Below are 11,275 nucleotides of genomic sequence, written 5' to 3'. Positions count from 1 at the left end.
TCTTCTGACTTTCCTTTTTAAAAAAGTCCAAAGTATTTTTCCTTTAAAAAAACTGTGAACTTCACATTTGATTAATTAAATGTCAGAATTGTTATTGCTTAAGGAAAAAAATGAGGAATTTTTATGTGCTTTGTGTACTTTGTTCTTGTATATTTTTAGCCGTAAATAATACAATTACCATGTGTATTACCATTTCCATGTGTATGTATATAACTTGACTCCTTTCAATACAGGCTCTTTGCAATAATTTACATAAGTTGTTTGTTTAAGAGTAACTTTGTTATCTTGCTTAAAAACACATACACATGTAAAGTAATGATTTTATTATCTAACAAAAAGATATTATTATGAATTATGTGTTCATAATTCCTGATAAAATTATCATCATATTCCATTTACCAGTGGTAAACATTACTCCAAGATGTAATGTTTTTAATAATTAATTTGCTGGTATTTTTTCTGAAATGGGGTTGACAAAAAATAAGTAAGTTGTGTTCTCACCGAGAATCTGACCCGGAGCCTACCGTGCGTGAGTCAAGCAGCTTAACTACTTTACCACGGAGGCTGCTTATAATATGTCAGGTGGAAAATCTTACCAGACAATTTCCTTCGTACAAAAATGCTATTAATTTATTTATTATATATTCGGCCTAAGCCGTACAACAGTTATATGAAGAAACATATATGTACAATAAACAAGACAAACAAGGGCAATAATATAATGGGATACAATATATTTAAAAACACGATCAACATATAAGACTTCGAGCTAACCCATGCCAATCCATCTTCATCCCACACTGTTTTAATGGCGAAGAGATCTACGAAAAGCCGGAAGAACTATCCAATCTAGCTATGTTGGATTGTTGTCTGTAGTCGATGTTGAAATTACATAAGCCATTTAAATCAAAGTAACTGCTGTTATTCCAAACTATTTTAATATTAGGAAATAAAATACAAGGGAAACTATATAAAAACACCTTGTAGGTTGTATTTCACACTGAATTTTTGTGTAACTGTAAAATTTTTATTTTGAAATAATTCTGCTTTTAGCGTACTTATTTTTTGCTTATAATGCATTTCTCATCAGTAAAAAAATAGCTGCGAAAATGCATTGTATTTTTTAAATGGTCAAACACTTATTTTATTTACAATTTAAAATTAAATCAGGATTCACGGGCATATGACTGAATCGATTTGACATTTAAGCATGTTTTGTTATTATTATTATTTGCACAAACTGCAAGATGGCACGGCACTAATGTCCTGGTTTTTTCATTTTGAAACAAAGTGATTATTAATACTGACGCATCATCAACTGAAGTAAAATGTACATGAACTTGCATACATTTATCAGTGTAAAAAAACTGTCATCTAAGTAGCAAAGAAGGCATTTATAGTCTGTGCCTTTGACCAATGGCAGCGTGGCGCGCCTGTTGGTACGGCGCGGGCGGAGCAACCGAATTACGGTGTTTGTGCAATATTGAAAAATTATTAGTATTTATTTCTTGCATTTTTAATATTTCATTTTTGATATTTATTACCTATTAATATTTTTATGATAATCTAGTTAAGTAGGCACTGCCTTTGCCTATTTGGGACGCACGCCACTGGTCTATACTTACTGATTTAAAAAAAAAACATTGATTTATATACCTACATATTATGTATATACATACTTTTATACATTTTTAATAAAATTTGACTATTTCTTATTTTAATTTTAATATCCTTGCCTATTATTTTTAATTGTAATTATGTTGAGTTAAGTTTAGTCTTCCGACCTTAGATGCCCAGCAAATCTAATTTGGTTAAACTGCATGTGTTTATTCTGTAAATTTAATATGAAGTAGTAACATGTAATTTTAAACACACTACTAAATCAGCAAAATCCCAAACATTGCCAAATTGACATGCTCAGAATAATAACCCGAACAGAAGACCCAACTCAATTTTACTCACATAAGCCCTGTAAATTTCTAGACTTTCTCCATTTCTGATGAAATATCTATCACACCTTCTTTCTTAAGCACACTTTTAAAGTTTTAAAATGTACATTCAAGTTAATTTTGCACTAGTAATTTTATCCAGTAATGAAAATGATTTTAAAATCTACTATATTGTTAAATGAAAATATATAAAAGTACATTGGATAAATCTAATTTGTAAAAATAATAATACAGGTCCCATGTACTGATAGAAGTAAATGTTTTAGTTAAGTAGGTATATATATAAATAACATAAATAATTCTTAACGAAATGACTACATTGTCATTGATTACAAATAATAATTTTCTCCACAAAGTAGATTTGACTATGGTAGCCTAGCAGGGATCATGGAAAAAAGCGAAGAAATCTTTTAACATAATTTATTAAGACAACAAAGAATACAATAAGTTACACAGATAAGTTTTTTCAAGTATGTTACATACATAGACTAGTTACGCTTATGGTAAGACTAATAAATGAGATGACTAGAATCATAGTGGAATGCAAATCCATAGACAGGATCCTTTTCCAAGTATATAACTTAACTCTTTCAAATATGACTAAGATTCATGTAAAAATACATATTGTTTTGTTAAACCGAATATGTTTACAAATTTTATTAGGAAAAAACTTTTTTAATAAATATTTTAACTTAAATATTCGTATCTAAAAAAACATTAATAAATAAAAGTAAATATATTGCACTAAATATGACTTATTTGCATTGGAAAAATAATATCATGTCAAGCATTGGTTTGAAATGCATAAACAAGTAAAAATAACAAATATCACACTGAAAATTTTATAGATGTTTTTTAGTCGAGTCATTCGCACACAAAAAACACTTTTCACTACCATTTTATTATCTCATCTTCGGCGGGATGGGTACATTGTAAAACAACACAGGGAATAAAATTGACATGGAAAAGACTTCACTCAACAAAGGTAAGCATTTAGTTACTTAAATTATTTAGTTAAAAGAATAATCCAAAGGTCTATGAAAGACTAATACTTTTACCCTTATAATAATATTAGAATGCATCGAAGTAGACTTCCCTACGATGCTCCGAGCCTCTCATGCATTCAAATAAATAAAAAAGTTTACAGTAATTGTCACATATAAATGATAAAACATAGACAACACATAATATAATGGTGGGTGTATTATTTTTCTGTGTGGAATGTTAAAACATACTAAAAAATAGTTGAGTATTTCCAATTAACTTAAATTAAAAAAACCATAAACTATCACATAAAGTTTATAATCCTAAAATAATTTTAAATCACAGACAAAGGGAGTATTCTTTGAGTTCAACTGTAAAATAAATTGTGATGGCAAACTGATCTACAATTGACTAGAAAAAAGTAAGTAATTCAAATAATTATAAACTGGAATATGACTTATGTACAATACATACACGAGTATTGATTTTAATTCTATGTTACATACATGTATCAATTACTATAAAAGTTCAGGAAAAACAATGGAGTATAAAAGTATTCAGCAAGTAGTTTTATCATATTTAAAAAAGTATTTTTATAAAAAGAAGGGTGATGATATGAATGTTGTAAATTAGGCCACCTAATAATATGGTCTTGAAAAAATATAATTAAAACAAAACTGTTTTTGGTTTTGCTTAAATAAATTTATATTTCCTAAACCCCGATAAAAATACCGAGATTACTTATATTTATATTTTTTCAATAAATAATACAACTAACTTAAAATATTATTTGAATGACTAATTCTGTTGTAGAAAATAACAAAATAAATAAAATATCACTTTAAGAAATAAATTATTGCAATCCATCACTAATATTTTAGATATTATTTTTAAACTAACTTTTCCAGGGTTGATCTTTGTTGTGAAACATAAGCAAATAAAAGCAAATACGACGATGATTCGACTAAAAATATTACAATTTTGGCGTGTAGTAATAATGATTGGACTAAGTTTGTCATCTTTAGAAAGCTTTTATGCAATATCTAAAGCGGATGTTTCACAATTGGGTCGGGGACTTGTCGGACAGATGATTTAGGATTATTCCATCCTTCGGTGACAAGGATTGGGGGCGGGAGGAAGGGTGTGAGGGAGACTGGATAGGGGAGTGAGGGGGGGAATTGTGGCGAGAGGAGGGAGACGGAGAACGACTGCTCCACTCACTGCTTGAAGATTGTGAAGATGGCGTTGGTCGCCGGTAAGGTATCGGCCGTTTGCGGGCACTAAAACATTTGCCATATTTATTTTATGTTTTCAAATAGGAAGTGAGACATCACATCAATCATCTAGTGGAAATAGTGGGACATTCAAAAGTCTACAGAAATGTGCGGAATGTTACTGTCTATATAGAAATTATATATATAGATCTCTCAAAAAGTCAATAAAGACGATTCAAATTTCTTATTAAAATAAGTTTTAATAAGTTAAGTAAGTAACAGTACTCAAAAAAAATATTCCACCAGTAAACTAGACAATTGATAATGATTTTAAATTAAGATATTGAGATGTGCAAAAAAAATCTTTAGTTAAAAGGAAGTATGATTATGTATTAATTATTATTAGTACCTATTTTTAAATGTTAGGTTCACAATTATTTTGAGATTAGATGTTAATGTATAAAATAATTTACTGTTCTTTGTTTTAGAATGCTCAGCTCATTATACCATTATTTTTTGTTAGGGAATATAAAGGCAACATTTTTGGTAAAAACAAACATTTCATGCTAAGGAAAAAAAACATCAACTAAAATTATGAATTAACCTAAAAATACACCCAGAAATATAATTATTAGTGGATTTCTGAAAAAAATCTTACAGAAAATTAACATTATTTACCTTAAGCTTCTTCCCAAAACATAATAGTAAAAATTAGGTACTGCATTAATGAAATAATTACTGATGAATTTCATTTCACAGAATTCTTACTAATTGGCAAGAATGAATGAATAATTCTTAATAATTGATTTTAAAAAAAAACGAAACTAATGTATGTTATAAATAGTCCGGTATGTTTTTTTAAAGAATTGTTTTCATTGGAAGGACAGTCTCCATGACAGCTAAGACGCCGACTTATTATGTTATTACCGAGGGTTCTGAATGAGTTTGATTTCCAGTGAAGTCACAATAATCATAATACATAAACTTTTTCCTCAACTCTGTTGTGATGTTAATATTTTGACTCTATTTGAAAGTTTTTGAGATACAGTTAAAAGAAGGTATAGACATGTCATAACAAATAAAAAATCTGCATTTTGAAGAACTAGCAAAGTGAGGTCATGCAACATAAGAAATGTAATACTCAAACATTCTTCATGCATATCAAAAACAGTGTGGGCACTTACCATAATGAATCAATGTTCCAGTGAAGTACAGATGTGAATCGGATTGATAATTTTCAAAATGTATTTAACACAAGCTAAAATACATACAATGTATGTATTAAGCAATAATGCACAAATATACACACATAATGCACTATTTGTAAAGTGAATGTAACTCTCTTTAATCATTTCTTTACAGTCCCTCATTACTTTATATTTTTTACTTACAAAGATGAAGGCTTCTTCTGCTCTATAGGTATAGACGGGGTCTACATTCAAGATGCACAGAAGGAATGCGGTAATGTGTTTTGACGCTGCCTGGTTAAGTTTGGATAAAAATAGGCGCTTCGACATTCAAGAATATACATAATATATTCGTGAATATCGACCAGCTAGACCCCGACTATAGTGTTATTGTCAGTCTCAGAATGATAATTAATAATATATAATTATATTGATAACTTTTAACATCATAAGCTTCTTTAGTTTTGTTGAGATATATGAATAAACCAGTGTTATAATTTATTGTTTTGTAACAAGAAACTGACAAAACATCTAAATGTTGGGAGACAATTTTTTTTATAGCAGCCACAAGTAAATTATTTATTATCATATAATAATATTAAGTAATTTTTTAAAAGTGTGATATTTCTATAAACACTGCGAAACAACAATAAATAAGTGCATAGCACACAGCCAAACAAAACAACTAATAAATAAAAGAAAATAATACTGAAAAACACAATTTATTCGGCTTACTATATTATACAAAATAAGGAAATAAAATACAAAACACATAATATAGACAAGCAGCACATAAATTAATTCATTTCTACAAAATAATACTCCGAATAAAACAAAACTTATAATAAATTAGGGTCTTGAGTATACAAAAAAAGAATTAATTTAATTTGAATCATCACTATCCTCAGAACTGGAAGAAGATTTTCTTGTTTTTTTGCTAAAAGAAAATGAAACAATATAGTAAAAGTAAATCATAAAATAAAATAACCACTAGAATAAAGAAATGATATTTATATAATACATTAAAAACAAATTGAATTCCAAATCGATGTAACGACTTAAAACATAGGGGTGACTACAAAAAATGAAAACCAGAACTAATTTAAAAACGCTTTTGGAAATCTATAAAGTACTTTTGCTAACATCAATAGGCACATCTTAACAGGTTCTAATAAAGCGATCGACTAGATTATTCACCTTGTGATACGACGCCTGTCCAGGAAACTGGGAGACCCAGCTCTTCGAGGAATAGACGGAGATCGAGATCTCGACGCCGATACGGATCTGTACAAAGACAAATAAAACTAAATGGATAGATAACAAACCACAGCGGAATCACATTTGTGCGTAACGGAACGACAATGTATATGAGAAAGCATTTTCACAAATTGAATAAAAGGCACTTTTACAAAAGGAATGAAGCGATTTGAACTTATCATACCTGGAAGATGCTGAGCCAGATCGGGAGCGAGAAGAACGAGATGAACGAGTGGAGCGAGAAGAAGAAGAGCTAGCGCTGGAGGAACGACTAGAACTACCCGATGAGTACTTGCGCTTGGAACGTCTAAAATATACATGTATAATATGTAATAATAGCAATGAAATTCATAAGAATGATAATAGCTGTAATGTATGTACATAATATGTATGTATTATACTAAAGATGAACAAACCTTGTGGATGCAGAAGATGAAGATGAGGAAGACCGGGATCTGGAACGAGAGTGGGAGGTGGAGCGACTCTTATCTGGAGTTTGCAGTCTCCTTCTCTTGACTTCCATGGAAACCTTGTCTTTTTCACGCTCCACCTCCTCCTGACTTCCCACGAGAACCTCCTTGTGGTCTGGTGAAATATCCATGCTCTCTAAAGACGCGGAACCATTCCGGTCGAAGACGGCAGGCAGCGTAGAAGATGAAGTACCGGGTTTATCTGTAGCTGGTTGCGTCGCTTCATCTCTCGCTTTCTGTTCCATCCTCTTCTTAACAGATTCTTTAGCTATGATTGCCAAATCAATTTTGAGTAAGTCAAGTTCTTTGATGTTTTGGTCTTCCTCATCATCTAGCCTAGAGGCAATGTGTCGGTCACCAGAATCTTCTTCGTCGCTAGAGGAAGCTAACATGCAGACTACCGGGCGCTGGAGATATTTTTTAAATTTCTTTTCTTCACCTTTGGGTTTTTTAGATTTTTCTGCTCCAGGTTGAATGTATTTAGATTTATCTTTGTCAGAGAGCTTATTAATGACATCAATATATCTCTCCGGACTTCTCCTCGCAGGGGAATAACTAAGACTAGAACTGCTTTTGGATTCCGCCGAACGACTGCGTTTATCCGAGTTGTCTCCATTGTCAATAGGAAGTTCAGATGCATTTTTACAGAGTGTTTCTTCTTTGTCTATTTTGCTTTCTACTTTTTCTTCAGAATTATGTTCTACAGGCAACAGTATATTACAAACTTCAGTGTTATTGGAAGTTTCATCTATGGGCTCTTTAGTATTCATATCTATTGTGGGTACTGACTCTGTTACGTTAGACGAATCAATAGATAGTTTCGGAGAACATTCAGTATTTGAAGATTTGGTTACATTAGATGGAACCTCCTTAGATATTTGTTCATCATTAAACGTAGCATCAGAAATTTCATTGGATTTGATGACATCACTGTTTGCCAAATGTTTGGTAACCTTTTCAATTTTGCGTGGTGGCGAGTTATCGGGAGTGCGTGATGCATGTTCTTGCACACTTATTTTTGCAGATTCCGTACTAATGGTAAGATTTACTTTGGATTTTCGAACTGGAGATTTGTTTAAGTTATCTGTGACCTTTTCAGATTGTTTATCTTTAGGAGTTCGACTTTTAGATCTTTTAGGTGATCTGTTCTTTTGCCGAGTATGTTTTGGCGATGAACTGTGGTTTCTTAGTTTTTCCTGTGATTTCCTGGCTCCACGAGATTTTGGAGACCTACTAGTTCTGTCACGGCGAGATAATTTAGGGGACCGATCTCGGTTATTCCAAGGTGACCTGTTTCTCTCTCTTCGCTTGTAGGAAGGAGAACGACTTGACCTGTCTCTTTTGTTAAGGGGACTATGCCGTTTTCTTCCCGGAGATCTACTATCTTCTCTGCGTGGTTTTCTATAATGATCTTTATCGTGTCTTGGAGAAATACTTTCCCTTACATATCTAGAATGTAAAGGAGATCGGCTACCATCATTTCTACGCCTGGCGGAATCAGTGTAGCCAGTGTATTTAGAAGACTTTATCTTTTCTGGAGAGTAATCATCCTTGTTACTACGTTTTGGAGATCTGTTCCTGCGATAAGTGTGGTCTTTGGAACGACTCCTTTTTGTATAATTAGCTTTTTCCACTGACAGTTCTCTTACAGAACGTTTAGGAGTTCTACTTCTTCTACTCACACGCTCTTTAGAGCGACTGCGTTTAGAGTAGTTTGGTTTAGCAGCTACATTTGGTGATCCAACTTCCCTTGCAGTGCGCTTAGGAGATCGACTTCTACGAAAAGAGCGATCCTTAGATCGACTACGCCTTGTATAGTCTGATATTTCGGGAGATAACCCATCTTTAGCATTTCTTTTTGGAGATTTGCTACGCCGACGAGAGCGATCTTTAGAGCGACTCTTTCTTCCATAATCATTCCTGACTTCGTTTCGGTCTCTGGAATTACTTCGCCGAGAATTGTGTTTCTTTTTGTCCTCTTTTGATCCCGAATTATGATCATATTTTCTGGAAGCTTTTGAGTTTTCTTCTCCATAAGTACTTCTACTGGAAATATAGTTATCTTTCTCGGGCGAAGTTTTCTTATTTTTATCGCGATTTCTTGCACCGGTAGAATCGTCCTTTTTTCCTTTAGAAGGCTCCTCAGAATTATGTCTTTTAGACTTTTTCTTAGATATTTTCTCCGGAGAACTGAAAAAAATTACAGGAAATGTGTTACAAAACCAATACTGGTAATACTAAAAAATGTATTCTAATATTATTTATTCGTTCATTAGACTTGTACTAATAAGAACAAAAATAATAATCTAATAATAAGGACCAACTCAACACAAGCTTACCCTTCACAGCTGCTGCCTCGCTCACTTTCCACTTTCTGTTTTGGCTCGTGTTTTTTCTGCATCAAAAATCATAACATTAATCATTCCTTAAAATGATAACATCTTTTAACACACAAAAGAAAGAACGTGATATTTAGAAGAAAAAAAACTATGATTTTTTAAAGTACCTACACAAGAAACAGCTATTTCATGCATTTACTAAAACAAATTACTACTAACACTCGTAGGCAAAAATACATTTTTATAAAATAAAATAAATTGTAAAAAAAAAGCGTTACTGTTAGTGCTGTGGGACCATATTTCATCATTTAGTGAATAATAATTTTTGTTTTTACTAAAAATATTTTACTTGAACAAATTTTAAAAGGAATCAAGTACAATATATTTATAATATACGTACATAGTGAGTAATAAACATGAAAAAAAATTGGTCAAAATTATTTAATTGAAGCAAGTGAGAGCTTCCAAAGACTCATTTTATAAGAAAATAGCTCAGATTAAAAAAATAAATTCAGTGAAATGAAAATTTAAAACAATTTTATAACAAATTGTGGAGTAGATTTTACTACAGTTGATTTTACTTAACCTACAAAATGAAATTTGGGAAGTGTTTAGTGTTGCGATACATTCAATAGATATTATTTGTTTAAATATATAAATTATTCCAAAAATGTCATTGTGTTTTAAGAATACTTACTGAAGCTTCTCTTCACACAGAGGCTATCCTATGAAATGATGCGCAGTCATAAACAGAACATATTTACTTCTGATTTTAAAGGTAAAATAAAATACAAAACAAAATAAATCCATCTATACAATATTTGAATGCAGCGAGAGCAAGATGATTAGGAACAGTTATCAGGAATGCGGCTCCCGGCATCTTGCGGCCATGCAAAGTCTTAGAGAAGACATTTCTATAGATATCATTAGTGAGAAGGGAGAGGGGGGCAAGTGTGAATTGATATATTTCATTTCTACGTTGTTGTGTTACCTTCTTCTTGCGTCGGCTCTTCTCCACTTCTTCGTTCTCGGAGCCGCTGTCACGACCGCTGGAAGAGGAAGATTCACTGGAACGGGACCGCTTTTTCTTCTTGTCTTTTTTAGCTGTCGTAGATCTAAATTGAACAGAAATTCTCATATGAACACTTAAGTTAGAGGAATGAGCATCCCAATGATGGAATTTACAGATCGCTCACAGAAAATAAAACACTAAATGTATTTGATTATCACAAAAGATTACCAAGGAAAGAAGCTCACGCATTAATCTTCTCAAGTTACAGAATAGATGATGTGAATCTTTGCTATTGAAGCGAGAAGATTAAGTAAATGAATTGATCAATTCCACAGGAGAATATTTAGTTAAATGGAATAATAAAAACATGGTGAAAGATACAGAGAAGGATGTGGAAGACATCGTATTCTGTAGAAACACAAAACACTATAATACAACACATATAGTAATAAAGTCTTGCTTAATTGATATCAGTATTTTTACCTTTTTGTTCATCGATTAGGAATGACTTATAAAAGAAATAAGATGGCGATTAAAATAAATTTCGGCATTTGTAAAATATAAATTATACACACAAGGAAATTGAATTAGTAAATAGTAATCTGACAAACACAGGGCACAATGGCATTTAATTAACATATTACCATTTGATAGCTAGGGGCAAAAATACTAAGTTTATAAAATACAGGCAAACAATCAATGTATTTCAAAAAATGCTAATGGAAATAATATTATGAATAATTATGTTTTCAGACACAAACAATCAATATTCTAAAGGGTTCATAAATAATAAAGTTACAAGAGCAAGATATAACATGTAGAAATTTAATATCCTTAATGTATGTTTAAGTTTGTAAATAAGG

General features: G+C 31.5%; 1 protein-coding gene across 2 annotated transcripts in view; it reads right to left on the bottom strand.

Moving 5' to 3' along the window:
* Positions 1-2,352: 2,352 nt before the first annotated feature.
* Srrm234 (Serine-arginine repetitive matrix 2/3/4) overlaps positions 2,353-11,275 on the bottom strand; it is a 36,435-nt gene continuing 27,512 nt past the window's right edge. Inside the window, exons 6-11 of one of the 2 annotated variants that reach the window (XM_088224691.1) lie at positions 10,392-10,515; positions 9,401-9,456; positions 7,008-9,251; positions 6,776-6,898; positions 6,532-6,618; positions 2,353-4,213 (exon numbers count right to left, since the gene is read on the bottom strand). In XM_088224691.1, the coding sequence (XP_088080817.1) occupies positions 3,991-4,213; positions 6,532-6,618; positions 6,776-6,898; positions 7,008-9,251; positions 9,401-9,456; positions 10,392-10,515 (2,857 nt within the window). In that variant the 3' untranslated portion in view covers positions 2,353-3,990. Of the gene's footprint in view, positions 4,214-6,040; positions 6,272-6,531; positions 6,619-6,775; positions 6,899-7,007; positions 9,252-9,400; positions 9,457-10,391; positions 10,516-11,275 lie in introns of those variants that run through there. The other variant, XM_088224692.1, reaches the window with a different exon arrangement.

Source organism: Micrasema longulum, unplaced genomic scaffold, assembly GCF_059751315.1.
Source record: "Micrasema longulum isolate JH-2025_06_02 unplaced genomic scaffold, ASM5975131v1 h1tg000305l, whole genome shotgun sequence".
Taxonomy (NCBI): domain Eukaryota; kingdom Metazoa; phylum Arthropoda; class Insecta; order Trichoptera; family Brachycentridae; genus Micrasema; species Micrasema longulum.
This window is presented reverse-complemented; position numbering and strand designations above follow the sequence as displayed.